Genomic DNA, 19,826 nt, shown 5'->3' on the forward strand with positions numbered 1-19,826 from the left:
GAACCACAGTCCTTGAGATGCCCAGGGTCAACCTGATTTGGCCGCTACCTCTCTGGCATCAACTCCACCTCATTCGCTTTGTATCCCTCTGTCTGGCCACCCTGGTCATCTTGCTGCTCCTCAGACCCTGTGGGCACACCAGACTCACACACTCTGCTGGAATCCTCTCCCCCCGACACCCCATGGCTCCCTCTCTCCCTTCCTCCAGGTGTTTGCTTAAAGGTCCCATCTAAGGAGGCCTTACCTGGCCTCTCCATCTACAGTACCCCCCTCCCTCCCCACCACATACACACACTTGTCGGTCAATTTCCTTGCCACTGTGTTTTCTCTGTACCACTTAGCACCATGTAAGATGACACTGTCTACTTATTTATCTTGTTTATTATCAATCTTCCCAGACTAGAATGTAAGTTTCATGAAGGTAGGGATCTTGTCAGCTTTTTCATTTCTGGATTTCCAGCACCTAGAATAGTACCTGCCATATAAATAGGTGTTATGTAAATGAATGAACTTGTTTTTTTTCATGGTTTCACTGGATTGTGGGCTGCATATCAAGCATGCCTCTTCAAAGCCAGGGATCTGTAAACCTTTTTGAAAATCACTCTTTTGCCACCTGCTCCGTACCCAATGGTGGTCTCCATGGGTGGTCTCCTCCCCCTCATAGTTGGCCCTCAGAATGCTCAGGGCTGAATCCTCAGGATTGGATTACATTTCTGGGGCCTTTCTGGGATCAACAAAATGTCTGCACACTGATAGCCATCGTTATTCAACACTGATGCTCATTTATAATTATGATTATTATCAACACGTAAGGATCAATTCTGTTCCGCAATTAAAGCTGTAATGGCTGGCCTTCTGCGGACTGAGCTGCCTTGGACCGTGTGGGCCATCAGCCATCACACAGCCCAGGGAGTATCTCTGGGCTGCCCCTGCCCCTGGCATCTGTCAGTTTGCATCAGAGCAGGCAGAAGAGCGGGAGTCAGTTCCCAGGGAGGCTGCTCTCCAGTTGGATATAAACCTTTGTTAGGGATGCACTAAAAAGAATGCTCTTGGCACCTCAGCTCATAGTTTCCAGGCGAGAATTAAACCAGCTCTGCATGCAAAGATGTAACAGTTTCCTCCCACTACATCCAGCTTGGATGGGCTTTGGCCCATCCAAAAAGCAATAATTGAGACAAGGAACAAGGAAAAATTAACTAGGAAAGTTGCCAAAATACCCATTTTTCCTCTTTTTCCAGTTGCTCCTTTTTCTCCTTTTGGGCCCTGGGGACCAGGCTGTCCATCTGATCCATTGTGTCCTGGTAACCCACCAACTCCCGGAGGTCCTGTGTCAAAACATGGGAAACAAGAACATTTTAAAAAGTCTTCACTGGGGTTAACGTGGTTTCCTTGAGCCAGTGAAACTGGACAGGTGACGCCTCTTCCAGATCTTCTCCTGCCTCTTCCCTTCATTTTCCACTTGTGCTGCCCCCACCTGATGCAGTGACAGATGGGGAATGGTAATGGTAGGTTCTCAAGTGGGAGGAGACAGGAGAGCTGGTAATTTGGGTAGAAAGAAGGAGGGGGACACATTCATAGTCAAGGCCGACTCCAGATTCTACCCCCCTTCCCACCTCAGTCCCTTCTGAGGGATCCTGGGGAACTAGTCCCCCCACATCCTCCCCATGATGTAGGAAAATCCATGGGTTCTTACCTGGTGGGCCAGGTGGTCCTACAACAGAAAAAGAAATTTAGATGATAAAGCATGGGTGGAAGAAAGTGCAGTCAGCACCACAACCCCAAAATCAAAGAGCACCTTCCTTCTCTTAACAAGTACTAATCATCTACTGGCCCTAAGCAACCACTCCAAGCCTTTTATTTAGAACCTGGTATAGGGGTGCCTAGGTGGCTCCATCGGTTAAGCATCCAACTTGGTTTTGGCTCTGGTCATGATCTCATGGTTTCGTGAGTTCGAGCCCTGCACTGGGCTCTGTGCTGATGGTACGGAACCTGTTTGGGATTTCTCTCTCTCCCTCTCTCTGCCCCTCCCCAACTCACCCTGTCTCTGTTTCTCTCAAAACAAATAAACTTAGAACCCAGCATATTTGCCCAAAAGATCCTTAAAAGCAATTCAGCATTTGCCGATAAAAACCACTTCTGCTTAAGTTTCAATGGACCAAGAATAATTTCTGAGTGGGCCTCACCACAGATTCATAAATCAGTCATCTCGCAAGCAACCAACTTAATTAAATGAGGTTTGGTAGCAACACAGAAGGGCACTAGTGCAGCCTGGCACAGGTAAGTGTCAGCAAATGGTCATGTTGTCATTGCAGGGCTGAGATCTGGCTGTTACAAGAAAGCAGTTCCAAGAGCTCTCACCCAGCCAGCTTGTCTCCTCCAGGCCCCCCAAGGGTGATTGAGAGCAGAAGCTGGTTCTCAGGTATCTTTCTGTTACAGGAAATAGCCTGAGAACAACTGAGTGCCCAGATCAGGTAACAAACACCTTGCTTAATGTGTAATTACCCTAGGACCTAAGGGGCTCAGATGAACTATTTACACATAATCTAACCAAACAAATAGGAGAGTCTTATTGTCAATTATTTTATTTAATCACTCAGACAAGCTGGTGAGCTTATGCCATGAGCAGTTGAGGTCCTTTTTTTCTCCAGAACACATACAGTGAATACCCTTATTGAAGTGGAAAGGTCTTTCTATAAATCAAAGTCCGTGACTTTGCAGAAGACCACCATTTACTAAGCACTTACTGTATGCGCTAAAATCAACCAAGAAGCAGAAATCTTGGTCCCTATGTCTGCTGTGTTTACAATCCAGCTGGGAAAGGCAGACACTTTGAAATCACAATGAAATATGAGTGAGGGAGTTTCAGAGAAGCAACCCCTCAAAGGAGTACTGAGCAGCCTGGACACGTGGTGATCTGAAGCCTCCAGAGACAGTGAGCCTTGAGCTGTGACACTGAAGAAACAATGGGCATGACATGGCCGTGGGGGTGAGGGCTGGGCATCCCATGTAGGGGGCCAGCAAGAGCAAAGGCACAGGGGTGGGAACTTGAATGATGCAGGGTGAGAGAAAGGAGGAAGATAGGCCAACCCGCCATGTGTAGAGATGAGGCTGAGTAAGTACTTGGTGGGGTGGATGTAGGGCAGCAGCATTTGAATGCCAAGCAGAAAAGTATAGGTGCTATCTGCAAGGCAATGGGGAGTTATGGTAGATCTTAAGTGGCAAATGATGCCATGAAATCAGTGTGTTTTTGAGCTCCTCTCTGTAGATGGAAGTTGAGTACAACTAGGGAACAAGATGAGAGAGAAAGAGAGGTGGGGTGGGGAGAAAATACCCAGAGGATCTTTGTAGTTAAAATTAGGGGCAAGGTTGTGGACAAACGCAGTTGGTAACTGTAGAGCTGTATAGAAAACTAAAAATTCAAGAGGTTTTTCAGAATAATGAGCAGGGCTCCATGTCTGATTGGGTAGGAAGCAAATGAGAAGGACTCTCAGATGACTGGAAGCCTAGGATATTGATGGAAAGAGGTTATTTGATAGACACGAGGGCTCTTGGAAGGGTAAGTGTTGAATGCATGCTTTCAATACATACTGTCCTACTTGGGGCAAAAATGATTTGCTGAAAATGGCACCATATTTTCTAGGGTCAGTGTAGCCTGTGGCTACATGACTTTACCACCAGCTGGCACATCATGTATACACACATAAGGGGGGGTCATGTGAACAGTTGACAGATGTCAGAAGAAACCAGTCATCATTCCTGACTATAGATGGAGCCAAATTCAGAGGTGCAGATTGGTAGAAAAAAGGTAAACAATCAATAATTGACTGTATATTGTAGGTTTCAAGAGTTCTCAGGACAGTCCAATAACCATTTCTATGTAGCAGTAGTAGTGGAGAGAGGTCCTGCCTAGAGCTGTATGTTTAGGACGCTTCTGTCATGACTAAGAGTGTCAGTGTGGTGAAATGTTTAGATTAGGGTTTCCTGATATTGACCTGAAGTTCCTTGACACCTATGGCTATAGTTCTTAGTCATTTGAGTCCATAGAATCACCTAAAATGCATGTTACAATGCAGATACCCAGACCCCAGCTGGAGATTCTATTTCAGTTTGGATTTAGAGTGAGGCCCAGGAGCACACAGTTTTACCAAGCACTACATGCAGGTGATTGGGAAGCAGATGGTCCGGGGTACTCCAGACCTGAGGGGAAACTTTTCTGGGAAAACAATCAGTCACTATCAATGAACCCTTAAAGGGGTCCCTGACCTCAGAAAGGTTGAGAGTTATTAGCATGGAGGCAAGATTAAAATGTCCAAGCCACATTTGGGGATGGAAAGAGAGGGGAAAACACACCACATCTGGAGGAAGGCAGGTGAGAGACGAGGTATCAGGAAAGAGAGTGAAACTGAAGATGTGGAGGGAATCCAGGAAGTCCTGAGCCCTGAAACTAATGGAGAAGAGAATTTCAGAAGAGAGAGGATGACAAATACTTCCAAAGAGCTCAGAAGCATAGCTATAGCGATGGTAAGCCTCTATCCCAGTCCCCTCTCAGGATGTCAACAGAGCTGCCCAAGGGCCCCTGGTACCTGGAGGAAGCTCTAAATATGTGTTATTATAATGATGTCAAACATCAAATATGTGCCAACTGGGCCTTTAGAAAACTATTTTGCAGGACGTTTTCTGACCTCTTGACTCTTCTCTTCTTGAATAACAGAACCCGTGGAAATACACGTGGACAGCCAAGTTCATGTCAGCACAGTATGCAGGGCTGGTCCCATGGGATAATGGAGCATGTCTGGGGACTTGGAGCCTTGGTTCATATGTGGTCCTGTCTCCCACCATCTTCCTGTTGCCCACTGCCTCTGGCCTCCCTAGGACAATATTTCTCTGTTGCCTGCTCCTGTTTTTCTGTTTCTATTCTTGCTTCTGATGTGTCTGCCCCGCTCCCCGCCCAGTCAGTGATGGCTGCCACCTTCCACACTGGTGGGGGCCCCAAGGGTGAGTGTGAAGGCTAGGGTTGGACATGTGCCCTGCATACCTTAGTCACAGAGTGGGGTCTCCTGTGCTTCTGAGGGCCTGTTCTTGTGCTGTGAGCATCCCACCCTGAAGAGTATAACACTAAATAGCAAATAAAAAGCCCCCCATAGCAGGTGGAGAGGGAAACCATAGAAAAAAGAAGGAAGCCCTTTTCCTGCTTTTTTGAACAAGGGGGCCTGCATTTTCACTTTGCACTAGGCCCTGCCAATGATACAGCTGGCTCTGACTGCCCCAACCGACATTCCTAGCCAGAATCGATTAGAAGTGGGTGGATGCTATAGCTGAGCCACTTAGAGTTTTTGCCTCCTGGACATCTGAGATTGACCAATGATGCCCCTAGTTATGTAAATGAGAGGTCTGTGGATGGCCAAGCAAGGTAAAACAATGTCTGTCTGCAGAGAGATAATCTGAGAAATGAGGTGGTGACTGATGTTGACATGACAGAACCACAAGATGGCAGCACTGGGATTCTGGAGTCACCAGAACCAACTTGGAGCACCCTGGACTTTGCGGCAGAAAAAAGCCTCTTTAGCTGTGTTATGCCACTGAGATTTTATGATTTAATTGTTACCAGAGCGTGGCTTAGCCTATCTTGATAAATACATCTCTCTATCTTTACAATAACTGGCAACCCCTTGCCTTTTTTCTTTTCTCAAATAAGCTCTGGTGGGTTTCTGGTACTAGCGAACAGAAGAATCTCAGACAGGAAATACAGATACAACAGTTATGAGGAATGAGTAATAAAGAAGCACTTCCTATCTTTAAGGGTGGACACTGGCCTGCTGTGGTTCACACTACAGGCCTCTGGAAGGCCTGCCCATGGGGCTCCTCTCACCATGGCCATTCCAAATCACAGGGAAAGGTTTTACTAGCTTCCCCCTTCACACTGAGATGGTTGCCAGACCCAAGGCACCTGCTTAGCACAGCAATGACCACAGGGGACGTAGCTACACATTTCCCAAAGTCTTGCCAATTGAGGAAAACAAAGAAGCCCTCAAATAAAAAATCCAGATAGGAATATTTCAGAAAATGAGGTCTGGTTCTGCTGCTTTAGAAAGAGCTAGTAAAAGAAACAGCTTCATAAGCCTGATACAGTCAGGCCTGGTGCCTGTGAGGTCTGTGGTCCTGATTCTTTCCCTCTCTTGTTCCCATCAGGGACTTCCCAGGGCTTGGGATTCATGCCAGCCACAGCTTCAGGGCCAGACAGGAGTTCTGGCCAGAGGGAGTGTGACTCCCCTTTTCCTTGGGAGCTAGGAATACTTGGCTATCCTTTAGCGATGGCCTGAGAGGGCCTAAGCTCTCACATGTGGAGCTGGGATCTACCAACTATAATAGACAATAAGCTAGTTGCTCAGTGAGGCCAGCTGAGTGAGAACCTGACCAGCTACACTAGCTGTTTCTGAGAACAGCCTGTCGATCAGTTTACCAAATGTTGCACTGGCCACAGCTTTGAGGCCTCAGTACCCTCCCTATGTGTACAGCCTCTGCAGCTGCCCCTGCCACCGATTATTGGGCCAGTCCCAGGATACTTAACTTGGAAAGGCATCTTTCTTCACGTGTTCCCACTAAACAGCAGCTTGGTCTATTCCCATTTATTTGGTGCATTTCAACTTTGAACTATGGCATGGCAACCTTAAAAAATTAGAGTAGGGATGGAAAATGGGTTTGATTTCAAGTGCTAATTCTAATCAATTAGTACAGCTCTCTGGAACACCAGGAAAGAATTACATGAGGCCATGCTCAGTGGCGACTGTGATCCATTATTAATGTCTGCCTGGGTGCAGGATTAGTAGTGACTAGTGCTATCACTGGGTTTGGAGTCACTTGGCTATAAGGAGAACAGGCACTGTGGATGTGAAGCACCTCAGCCCTAATAAGCAGTTCAGTAATGTGATAGTTCAGAGATTTTCCAGCAAGCCCATATGCAGAGTCCACTGGAAGTGAAGAATAACCCAAGAATCTGCCTTCTTCAGGACACCTGCTATTCCAGCAGATATGCTTCTGAGGTCCTAAGGAACTCTGGGCTTATGGTCAGGATGCACCAAGAAAAGCATGCTGTTTACTCAAAAAGCACAAAACTTGGCACTAGTAAAAACGCCTAGCTACTTTACCCAGTGAATTGCCCTCACTTTGCCTGAGAGGTTACAGATGGTACACATCTGTCCTTGTCCCCATAGCAACGGCAGCTGCATCCAGAAAAAGGAGCAGGGATGGGGTTTCACAGTCACAACTGGAATAGCCTCAAGTCATAGCTCCTGCTTTTTCAAAGATGAGTCCAGTGTAAAGCTAGACCTTGTTCTCAGGCCTCAGGCCCCAAGCCTGGAGTCTTCTCTGGGAGCCCCTCCTGCCAGCATCTTCTTGGGGCTCTGGACCAAGGCTCTCTGCCCTTCCCCCTGTAGTTGCCAATTCGGTTCTGGGTCCTGTCACCTTCCTGCCTCGAGTCCAGAAACCTTGGTCTCTCCCAAGGTACCACCTCACTCTGCAACTTGTACTTTTCACACCTAAGTTTTAATTGAAGAGCTTTCTATGTAAAGGGGGACCCAATTTCCAGCTGGCATGAAAGGAGAAGGTGCTGGCTTCTGAAAAGATTTTGAGGTACCGAAGAATAACCTCCTCCACCCATTTCCAGCACATATTTGATCCCCTCCCCCAGTCTTCTCTAAGTGGTCTCAACAGCTCCACCTGCATTCACTGAACAGCCTGGCTCTCCTTCTATCACGTCTATAATAAATATCAAAAAGGAAGAGGCTTTTCCTGTACCTCTCAACAGGGCTTTTGTGCCTGTAATTCCATCCATCTGAGCATTTTTCTAGCGCTCATTACTGTCACACGGGGGAACTCTGAAAAGGACTTCCAAAGATGGGAGAAAGGTGCTTAAGACACAAGAGTTTCAGAATGAAGGACCAAGCTGTTCTGAAGATATTTAATTTTCTGTGAGGGCTGAAATGTGACTTGAGTAATTCAATTAGCATTTCCCAAGAAGCCACAGGATTACAGCTTTTCTCTTTAACATCAAACTAAGCAAACAAGAGTCAGATTTGAACGCAGGGTAAGTGTCTTTCTTACCAGCCCACCAACCCTGATTTAATCATTTACAGAAATGATAGGTTTAGTCATTCAACAAACTCCCATTGCGCTCCTAATGCATGGTAGGTACCAAGCAGTTCTGGGGAGAATACTACAGTACTGGACAAGGTTTCTTAGAACTGGATGCACACTGCAGGGGTTCTTTTTTTTTTTTTAAAGTTTATTTATTTATTTAGAAAGAGAGAGAGTGCACAGGATAGCGGCAGGGGTGGGGGGAGGGGTAGGTGGGCTCAATCTCACAAACTGTGGGATCATGACCTGAGCTGAAATCAAGAGTCAGATGCTTAACCCACTTAGCCACCCAGGCACAAGGAAACTGCAGGGTTTCTTAACCTCCAGCAGTGCTGCCTGGTCAACAGGGACCTCCCCAGAGCCTGAGGCCATAGGCAAAGGCTCAACAAAAGCTTCACCTGGCTTCAAAGTCTTGTGGTTATGTTTCAAAGTTCATGACCATAAAATACTCTTAAATACAGAGAACAAACTGAGGGTTGCTGGAGGGGAGTGACAGGCATTAAAGGGGTGATGGGCATTAAGGAGGACGTCATATGTAAGAGATATGACATGGGTGTCATATGTAAGAGATAAATCACTGGGTTCTACTCCTGAAGCCAAGACTACACGGTATGTCAACTAACTTGAATTAAAAAAAAAAGAAAAAAGAAAAAATGTATATGGCTCACGAGAGCTCTGCATTTACTTCATATTAGATTTTTAATGCAAAAATAATCTCCCCATTTCCTCAGAATGGAGGAGAGGTAGTCAATGCTGTGTCTGAAATCAGGCTCTGTAGGCCCATTCTTGGGCCTGGACAGAGCCTCCCTCTGCCTGGGGTGCAACACATTGGGTGAATGTTCTGGGGTCTGTGTTCTTCCTTTTCCCAAGCTTCTAAACACAGAAGGCAGGCACCCCTCCCCTCAGGCAAGAGGCAGGACTCTGTTAGACTCAGGTGTACACGAACATATCCATAGCACTCTCCTCCTCCCCTGCCCAACCCATCAGCCACTCTGTGTCCCTTGGCTTGATGTGCCTCAGGGTTGATTTCCCTCCCTCCTGTTTCTTTGTCCTTGATTCATCAAGTGGAGGGGAGCTGTGCATGACATAACTTCCCATCTCACGTAGCACACAGTAGGCCCCACACACAGAGCACTCTTCATCAAAAGTGTTCTGATTTATCAGTAGTTTGCTTCTAGAACTTTCCATTTATGCCATACATATGATGTAAGGAAAGAATTACTTCTGCTAAGGTCTCTTTCCTTCCTTTCTTTTCTCTTTTAAAAATTAATGTGAATAAGGAAAACATCTATGGCCCCAGTTCAAGGTACCACACGTTTCTAATTACCCAAGACCCAGTTATTTTCCATGGCTATATTTCTATGGCAGTACTAAAAAATGTTCTTTTTCATAATTATATTACAATTGATTTTCAGTTCATTAAAAACATCTGGTAAAAGTAAACCAACATGTGTTTTTATCACCCGCAGTTTTCCCAGGTGTTCATTCTGCTCTGGCCCTTTGGCTACCACACATGTTTGTGGTGTGAGCCACTCCTGCTCAGTTCGAGGCTGGCCTACCTGTCAGGCAGATGCCCTTGGTGCTGTTACATAGATCCACCATTACTCGGATCTGCAAAGAGAGAGGATGATTAATAGCAGCACAGAAGACAGTGGACCCCAAACTTGCCCTTTATCCAGGCAAGAAGCAAGCAATGAGAAAGATTCACAAAGTAACCTCAGGAGGATATTCAAAAGTCTGAGGAAAAGTTAATGTAGAACTGAAAAGGAAACTCTTAAATGATCTCAAGATATGTGATGACAGAAGCTCATCTGTCAATATTGTCAACTGATCTCTTTGACTTCTATCCTCTGAGAAGACAAAGGATGGCGAAGGAATTGCTCAATCCAATTTTCAAGGTTGTGTTGAGCCAGCCCTCCAGCATCTGAAGGGCCCAATCTGTGTGTGGGTTGAGTAAAGAGGGCAGGCTTTGTGGTTGGGAGTGTGCACTTACTAGCTGGGTGAGCACAGACATGGTACTTAACCTCTGGACACTTGGGTTTTCTCTGGAAATGTAACTACTCTGAGCACTTGTCTTGAGTTCTGCCCCTGGCACATGGATGCTGCCCAGATGATAGTAATTTTCATGTCACATGGATACTGTCCACTCGTCACTGGATGGCCCATCTGTGATAGGTGGTCACTGCAGCGTGGTATTAGCCTGGTATCTGATTTCCCCACACCAGCTTTGCGGTCCCTTCCCCAATTGACTCTCCATGCTGTACCCAGTGAGTGTCACAAAAAAACAAATCTGACTGGATCAGCCCTGATTCACATACTGTTGTGATTCTTTGCTGCTCTAAAGATAGAACAAAGCTCCCCCTTCTCTGAATTCATCTCATACCACTCCCCTTTCCCTATCTGTCTCCCAGCTATACTTTGCCTCAGTTTGCTCATCTATAACATGGAGATAGAAATAGTGCTTATTTCTTAGGACTGTTGTGAAGAGTAAGTGAAATCATTATATGTGAAGTTCTTGGAGCAATGCCTAGCATGTAGGAAGCACACACAAACATGTTTTCCATTTGGTGGAGGCAGCATAGACTATAGATAGGAGCAAGGATTCTGAAGTAACCCTGCCTATATTTGAATCATGGCTTTGCCACTCACAAGCATTGTGATCTTGAGGAAGTTATTTAACCTCTCAGTGCTTCAGTGTTCTTATCTGTAAATGGAGCTAATAGCACCTACCTTATAGCATGGTTATATGGATTAAATAAGCAAATACATGCAACACATTTAGAACAGGGCCTGACACATGGTAATCACACTCTATATATGCTACTGTTTTAATGGTTCCTTAAATATGCCAAGAATGACATAGTTTATTAATTTACCATCCAATTGTTTTCAATTTACAGACTCAGTAATTTTTAGACCCAAATTAATGTGACATTTCAAAACCGTGGAGAGAAAACTTATTACTTAAGAAATGAATTTGAGACAGCTGGATAGACATCTGGGTTAGATATATGGGGGATAAACAAAAAGTTTAATCCTTACTTCACTCATTACACTAAATAAGTTCATTAAACGATATTGATAAAACATTTAGAAGTGAAAAACAAATTCATAAAGTACTGGAAGAAAACTTGGGGAAAAAATTTATAATGGCATTGGAGTAGGAAAGATTTTTCCAAGAAAGAAATGACCCCCATACTATATATATAGGAAGGATGTATAAATTTGACTGTCTAGTAATTTAAAATTTCTGCAAGAGGTAAAATACTACAAGTGATAACAAATGAGAAACATAGACCTTGAACAATAATTACGAAGGGCTAGTATATAAAGAGCTGTTACAAAGCAATACAGAACAAGAAACTAAAAGGAAAATGGGCAATGGACCCAAACAGGAAGTTCAGAGAAAAAAACCAACAGTGCGCATTTTCATTTATAGTTAAAGAAATAAATTCAAACGATGAAATGCTATTTTCCACCTCTTAAATTTGTTAATAAAAAGACTAGCAGAGCACATTATCATGGGAGTGTCAGGAAAGCAGAACTCCCTTTTTTCCCCCAAATTTGATTTAAATTCTAGTTGGTTAACATACATTGCAATATTGGCTTCAGGAATAGAATTCAGTGATTCATCACTTACATACAACACCTAATGCCCATCACAACAAGTGACCTCCTTACTACACATCACCCATCTAGCCCATCACTCACCCACCTCCCTCCATCAACCCTCAGTTTGTTCTCTATCACTGAGTCTCGGTTTGTTTCCATCTCTTCTCTTTTTGCCCTCCTTCCCATACGTTCATCTGTTTTGTTTCTTAAATTCCACATATAAGTGAAATCATATGGTATTTGTCTTCCTCTGACTGACTTATTTTGCTTAGCATAATACATTCTAGTTCTGTCCACATCATTGTAAGTGGAAATATTTCATTCTTTTTGATGGCTGAGTATATATACACATACACCACATCTTCTTTATCCATTCATCAGTCAATGGACATTGGGGCTCTTTCTATAGTTTGGCTATTGTTGATATGCATGAAAGCAGCACTCTCTTACTCTGTTGATCAAGTGTAAAGGCATGGTATCTCTTTGGAGGGCATTTTGACAGTAACTACTAAAATTTGAATGGGTCTACCTTCTGCACTTTGGGATTTATTCTTCAGATATATACACACAAGGAGATAGAAGTAGAAATATGGTTGCTGCAGAAATGTGAGCAAGAACAAAAACAACCCAAATATTTATCAGAGGGGTCTGGTTAAATAAAGTGTAGCATACCCACAAAATGAAATACTGTGAAAAAGAATGAATTTAAATCTGTAAGAATGATATTGAAACATCTCCAAGATAAATGAAAAAATTCAAAGTATAGAGCAGCATGTGTAACATACTTTAATTTATGTAAAAGATTTTTGTGCATGCAAATGTTTCCATATGCTTCTCTCTTGCTGCTTTCTTTTTTTTTTTTTTTTTTTGCTGTATTAAAATTTTTTTATTTTTATTTTTATTTTTTTTTATTTTATTTTTTATTTTTTTTTCTTTATTTTATTTTTATTTTTTAATATATGAAATTTACTGTCAAATTGGTTTCCATACAACACCCAGTGCTCATCCCAAAAGGTGCCCTCCTCAATACCCATCACCCCCCCTGCCCTCCCTCCCACCCCCCATCAACCCTCAGTTTGTTCTCAGTTTTTAACAGTCTCTTATGCTTTGGCTCTCTCCCACTCTAACCTCTTTTTTTTTTTTTTTTCCTTCCCCTCCCCCATGGGTTTCTGTTATGTTTCTCAGGATCCACATAAGAGTGAAACCATATGGTATCTGTCTTTCTCTGTATGGCTTATTTCACTTAGCATCACACTCTCCAGTTCCATCCATGTTGCTACAAAAGGCCATATTTCATTTTTTCTCATTGCCACGTAGTATTCCATTGTGTATATAAACCACAATTTCTTTATCCATTCATCAGTTGATGGACATTTAGGCTCTTTCCATAATTTGGCTATTGTTGAGAGTGCCGCTATAAACATTGGGGTACAGGTGCCCCTATGCATCAGTACTCCTGTATCCCTTGGATAAATTCCTAGCAGTGCTATTGCTGGGTCATAGGGTAGGTCTATTTTTAATTTTCTGAGGAACCTCCACACTGCTTTCCAGAGCGGCTGCACCAATTTGCATTCCCACCAACAGTGCAAGAGGGTTCCTGTTTCTCCACATCCTCTCCAGCATCTATAGTCTCCTGATTTCTTCATTTTGGCCACTCTGACTGGCGTGAGGTGGTATCTGAGTGTGGTTTTGATTTGTATTTCCCTGATAAGGAGCGACGTTGAACATCTTTTCATGTGCCTGTTGGCCATCCGGATGTCTTCTTTAGAGAAGTGTCTATTCATGTTTTCTGCCCATTTCTTCACTGGGTTATTTGTTTTTCGGGTGTGGAGTTTGATGAGCTCTTTATAGATTTTGGATACTAGCCCTTTGTCCGATATGTCATTTGCAAATATCTTTTCCCATTCCGTTGGTTGCCTTTTAGTTTTGTTGGTTGTTTCCTTTGCTGTGCAGAAGCTTTTTATCTTCATAAGGTCCCAGTAATTCACTTTTGCTTTTAATTCCCTTGCCTTTGGGGATGTGCCGAGTAAGAGATTGCTACGGCTGAGGTCAGAGAGGTCTTTTCCTGCTTTCTCCTCTAGGGTTTTGATGGTTTCCTGTCTCACATTCAGGTCCTTTATCCATTTTGAGTTTATTTTTGTGAATGGTGTGAGAAAGTGGTCTAGTTTCAACCTTCTGCATGTTGCTGTCCAGTTCTCCCAGCACCATTTGTTAAAGAGACTGTCTTTTTTCCATTGGATGTTCTTTCCTGCTTTGTCAAAGATGAGTTGGCCATACGTTTGTGGGTCTAGTTCTGGGGTTTCTATTCTATTCCATTGGTCTATGTGTCTGTTTTTATGCCAATACCATGCTGTCTTGATGATGACAGCTTTGTAGTAGAGGCTAAAGTCTGGGATTGTGATGCCTCCTGCTTTGGTCTTCTTCTTCAAAATTACTTTGGCTATTCGGGGCCTTTTGTGGTTCCATATGAATTTTAGGATTGCTTGTTCTAGTTTCGAGAAGAATGCTGGTGCAATTTTGATTGGGATTGCATTGAATGTGTAGATAGCTTTGGGTAGTATTGACATTTTGACAATATTTATTTTTCCAATCCATGAGCACGGAATGTCTTTCCATTTCTTTATATCTTCTTCAATTACCTGCATAAGCTTTCTATAGTTTTCAGCATACAGATCTTTTACATCTTTGGTTAGATTTATTCCTAGGTATTTTATGCTTCTTGGTGCAATTGTGAACGGGATCAGTTTCTTCATTTGTCTTTCTGTTGCTTCATTGTTAGTGTATAAGAATGCAACTGATTTCTGCACATTGATTTTGTATCCTGCAACTTTGCTGAATTCATGTATCAGGTCTAGCAGACTTTTGGTGGAGTCTATCGGATTTTCCATGTATAATATCATGTCATCTGCAAAAAGCGAAAGCTTGACTTCATCTTTGCCAATTTTGATGCCTTTGATTTCCTTTTGTTGTCTGATTGCTGATGCTAGAACTTCCAGCACTATATTAAACAGCAGCGGTGACAGTGGGCATCCCTGTCGTGTTCCTGATCTCAGGGAAAAAGCTCTCAGTTTTTCCCCGTTGAGGATGATGTTAGCTGTGGGCTTTTCATAAATGGCCTTTATGATCTTTAAGTATGTTCCTTCTATCCCGACTTTCTCAAGGGTTTTTATTAAGAAAGGGTGCTGGATTTTGTCAAAGGCCTTTTCTGCATCGATTGACAGGATCATATGGTTCTTCTCTTTTTTTTTGTTAATGTGATGTATCACGTTGATCGATTTGCGAATGTTGAACCAGCCCTGCATCCCAGGAATGAATCCCACTTGATCATGGTGAATAATTCTTTTTATATGCTGTTGAATTCGATTTGCTAGTATCTTATTAAGAATTTTTGCATCCATATTCATCAGGGATATTGGCCTGTAGTTCTCTTTTTTTACTGGGTCTCTGTCTGGTTTAGGAATCAAAGTAATACTGGCTTCATAGAATGAGTCTGGAAGTTTTCCTTCCCTTTCTATTTCTTGGAATAGCTTGAGAAGGATAGGTATTACCTCTGCTTTAAATGTCTGGTAGAACTCCCCTGGGAAGCCATCTGGTCCTGGACTCTTATTTGTTGGGAGATTTTTGATAACCGATTCAATTTCTTCGCTGGTTATGGGTCTGTTCAAGCTTTCTATTTCCTCCTGATTGAGTTTTGGAAGAGTGTGGGTGTTTAGAAATTTGTCCATTTCTTCCAGGTTGTCCAATTTGTTGGCATATAATTTTTCATAGTATTCCCTGATAATTGTTTGTATCTCTGAGGGATTGGTTGTAATCATTCCATTTTCATTCATGATTTTATCTATTTGGGTCATCTCCCTTTTCTTTTTGAGAAGCCTGGCTAGAGGTTTGTCAATATTGTTTATTTTTTCAAAAAACCAACTCTTGGTTTCGTTGATCTGCTCTACAGTTTTTTTAGATTCTATATTGTTTATTTCTGCTCTGATCTTTATTATTTCTCTCCTTCTGCTGGGTTTAGGCTGCCTTTGCTGTTCTGCTTCTATTTCCTTTAGGTGTGCTGTTAGATTTTGTATTTGGGATTTTTCTTGTTTCTTGAGATAGGCCTGGATTGCAATGTATTTTCCTCTCAGGACTGCCTTCGCTGCATCCCAAAGCGTTTGGATTGTTGTATTTTCATTTTCGTTTGTTTCCATATATTTTTTAATTTCTTCTCTAATTGCCTGGTTGACCCACTCATTCGTTAGTAGGGTGTTCTTTAACCTCCATGCTTTTGGAGGTTTTCCAGACTTTTTCCTGTGGTTGATTTCAAGCTTCATAGCATTGTGGTCTGAAAGTATGCATGGTATAATTTCAATTCTTGTAAACTTATGAAGGGCTGTTTTGTGACCCAGTATATGATCTATCTTGGAGAATGTTCCATGTGCACTCGAGAAGAAAGTATATTCTGTTGCTTTGGGATGCAGAGTTCTAAATATATCTGTCAAGTCCATCTGATCCAATGTGTCATTCAGGGCCCTTGTTTCTTTATTGACTGTGTGTCTAGATGATCTATCCATTTCTGTAAGTGGGGTGTTAAAGTCCCCTGCAATGACCACATTCTTATCAATAAGATTGCTTATGTTTATGAGTAATTGTTTTATATATCTGGGGGCTCGGGTATTTGGCGCATAGACATTTATAATAGTTAGCTCTTCCTGATGGATAGACCCTGTGATTATTATATAATGCCCTTCTTCATCTCTTGTTACAGCCTTTAATTTAAAGTCTAGTTTGTCTGATATAAGTATGGCTACTCCAGCTTTCTTTTGGCTTCCAGTAGCATGATAAATAGTTCTCCATCCCCTCACTCTCAATCTAAAGGTGTCCTCAGATCTAAAATGAGTCTCTTGTAGACAGCAAATAGATGGGTCTTGTTTTTTTATCCATTCTGATACCCTATGTCTTTTAGTTGGCGCATTTAATCCATTTACATTCAGTGTTATTATAGAAAGATATGGGTTTAGAGTCATTGTGATGTCTGTATGTTTTATGCTTGTAGTGATGTCTCTGGTACTTTGTCTCACAGGATCCCCCTTAGGATCTCTTGTAGGGCTGGTTTCGTGGTGACAAATTCCTTCAGTTTTTGTTTATTTGGGAAGACCTTTATCTCTCCTTCTATTCTAAATGACAGACTTGCTGGATAAAGGATTCTCGGCTGCATATTTTTTCTGTTTAGCACACTGTAGATATCGTGCCAAGCCTTTCTGGCCTGCCAAGTTTCAAAGGAGAGATCAGTCACGAGTCTTATAGGTCTCCCTTTATATGTGAGGACACGTTTATCCCTTGCTGCTTTCAGAATTTTCTCTTTATCCTTGTATTTTGCCAGTTTCACTATGATATGTCGTGCAGAAGATCGATTCAAGTTACGTCTGAAGGGAGTTCTCTGTGCCTCTTGGATTTCAATGCCTTTTTCCTTCCCCAGTTCAGGGAAGTTCTCAGCTATAATTTCTTCAAGTACCCCTTCGGCACCTTTCCCTCTCTCTTCCTCCTCTGGGATACCAATTATGCGTATATTATTTCTTTTTAGTGTATCACTTAGTTCTCTAATTTTCCCCTCATACTCCTGGATTTTTTTATCTCTCTTTCTTTCAGCTTCCTCTTTCTCCATAACTTTATCTTCTAGTTCACCTATTCTCTCCTCTGCCTCTTCAAGCCGAGCTGTCGTGGTTTCCATTTTGTTTTGCATTTCGTTTAAAGCGTTTTTCAGCTCCTCGTGACTGTTCCTTAGTCCCTCGATCTTTGTGGCAAGAGATTCTCTGCTGTCCTGTATACTGTTTTCAAGCCCAGCGATTAATTTTATGACTATTATTCTAAATTCACTTTCTGTTATATTATTTAAATCCTTTTTGATCAGTTCATTAGCTGTTGTTATTTCCTGGAGATTCTTCTGAGGGGAATTCTTCCGTTTGGTCATTTTGGAGAGTCCCTGGAGTGGTGAGGACCTGCAGGGCACTTCCCCTGTGCTGTGGTGTATAACTGGAGTTAGTGGGCGGGGCCGCAGTCCGACCCGATGTCTGCCCCCAGCCCACTGCTGGGGCCACAGTCAGACTGGTGTGTGCCTTCTCTTCCCCTCTCCTAGGGGCGGGATTCACTGTGGGGTGGCGTGTCCCGTCTGGGCTACTTGCACACTGCCAGGCTTGTGTTGCTGGGGATCTGGCGTATTAGCTGGGGTGGGTAGGCAAGGTGCACGGGGGCTGGAGGGGCAGGCTTAGCTCGCTTCTCCTTAGGTGATCCACTTCAGGAGGGGCCCTGTGGCAGCGGGAGGGAGTCAGATCCGCTGCCGGAGGTTTGGCTCCGCAGAAGCACCGAGTTGGGTGTTTGCGCAGAGCGAGCAAGTTCCCTGGCAGGAACTGGTTCCCTTTGGGATTTTGGCTGGGGGATGGGCGGGGGAGATGGCGCTGGCGCCTTTGTTCCCCGCCAAGCTGAGCTCTGCCGTCCGGGGGCTCAGCAGCTCTCCCTCCCTTTGTCCTCCAGCCTTCCCGCTTTCCGAGCAGAGCTGTTAACTTATGACCTCCCAGACGCTAAGTCGCGCTTGCTGTCGGAACACAGTCTGTCCGGCCCCTCCGCTTTTGCCAGCCAGACTCGGGGGCTCTGCTTGGCCGGCGAGCCGCCCCTCCGCCCCGGCTCCCTCCCGCCAGTCCGTGGAGCGCGCACCGCCTCGCCGCCCTTCCTACCCTCTTCCGTGGGCCTCTAGTCTGCGCTTGACTCCGGAGACTCCGTTCTGCTAATCCTCTGGCGGTTTTCTGGGTTCTTTAGGCAGGTGTAGGTGGAATATAAGTGATCGGCAGGACGCGCGGTGAGCCCCGCGTCCTCCTACGCCGCCATCTTCCGGAAACCCTCTCTTGCTGCTTTCGAGACTCTCTGTTTTTGGCTTTCTTGAATATTTATGGAAAGAAACCTAAAAAGCCTCAAGTGAGGATGAATGGAGGGCTAGGGCAGGAGGAAGCTGTACTAAGCATGATATGCCCTTTTGCTTCATTGGAAATTTTCACTGATTATGCTTTCAATTAAACTCTTGTTAAAAAGAATTATTTTTAAAGATTTTTAAGTTATCTTTACACGCAATGTGGGGCTTGAACCTACAACCCCAAGATCAAGAGTTGCATGCTCTACTGACTGAGCCAGCCAGATGTGTCTAGAAAAACATGTTTTGATTTGAGGGGAAAAACTGTTTTGACTTCTACCTAGGTTTATTCCATTTGCTAGGAGATCCAGACTAAAACTCACGCTGTATTTACTTCTTGTCAAGTATGTCAACAGGTATCTACTGACAGCTTTAGAAATTTATTGTGAAATGTACATATCACAAATACACCAATGTGTACAATTTCAAGATGAATAATAAAACAAACATATATATCTGACCCCCCAGGTAAAGAACTGGAGGTGCTTCTCCCCATAATGCTCCAGCCCCACCAACTCTCTGACACAAGGTATATTGTGCAATATGCCTCTCCCTCTTATACAAGTAAGAACATAGAAGCTTAGAGAGGTGACATCATTTACTCAAGGTTCCATCACTTGTAGTGGAAGAGCTGGACTCAACTCCAGCCTTCCTGTTTCCAGGTCTGCTGTGCTTTCTATTATGGCTCTGATGACTATCTCAACCCAACCAGACAGAAGAAATTTTGACTTACCATTTTAGTCATTTTCATAAATGAATGTAATCAGCTGCACTATGGACAAAATTTATTATCTTAAAAAATGTATAATTGCCCATTGAGAGAACAAAATGTTTCATTTGTTGCCTGGGGGATCACGGCTGAAGGAGTCATTTGAAACAACAGAAGCATCAATAGGGAAAATTAGCCTTTATCTTTCATATACTCACTGTCAGTCAAAGACAGTGAAGAAAGAGTTTTCATTTCCTGACCTTTTGGCTACATTTATATGCTAAATGTCAATTTAGATATTTACCAGTAAATTGTGTTAATCTTCACACAAGAATATTCTTTTAACAGACTTGGGCTATTTAAGATTGTATCACAGTGAAACATATGGTATGAAAAGGTATGGCCATAAGAAAGTCAAAAACATTTTTTCCT

The 19,826-nt window shown here is 43.3% G+C and overlaps 1 protein-coding gene across 2 annotated transcripts in view; it reads right to left on the bottom strand.

Annotated features, from left to right (window-relative positions):
• Nucleotides 1–19,826, bottom strand: part of GLDN (gliomedin) — a 69,377-nt gene that overhangs the window by 21,365 nt on the left and 28,186 nt on the right. For both annotated transcript variants that reach the window (XM_081795873.1, XM_060618530.3), the window contains exons 2-4: nucleotides 9,693–9,744; nucleotides 1,694–1,711; nucleotides 1,218–1,325 (exon numbers count right to left, since the gene is read on the bottom strand). In XM_081795873.1, coding sequence (XP_081651999.1) covers nucleotides 1,218–1,325; nucleotides 1,694–1,711; nucleotides 9,693–9,744 — 178 coding nt within the window. The remainder of the gene's footprint in view (nucleotides 1–1,217; nucleotides 1,326–1,693; nucleotides 1,712–9,692; nucleotides 9,745–19,826) is intronic.

The sequence above is a fragment of the Panthera onca genome, chromosome B3 (genome assembly GCF_046562875.1).
Source record: "Panthera onca isolate mPanOnc1 chromosome B3, mPanOnc1 haplotype 2, whole genome shotgun sequence".
Taxonomy (NCBI): domain Eukaryota; kingdom Metazoa; phylum Chordata; class Mammalia; order Carnivora; family Felidae; genus Panthera; species Panthera onca.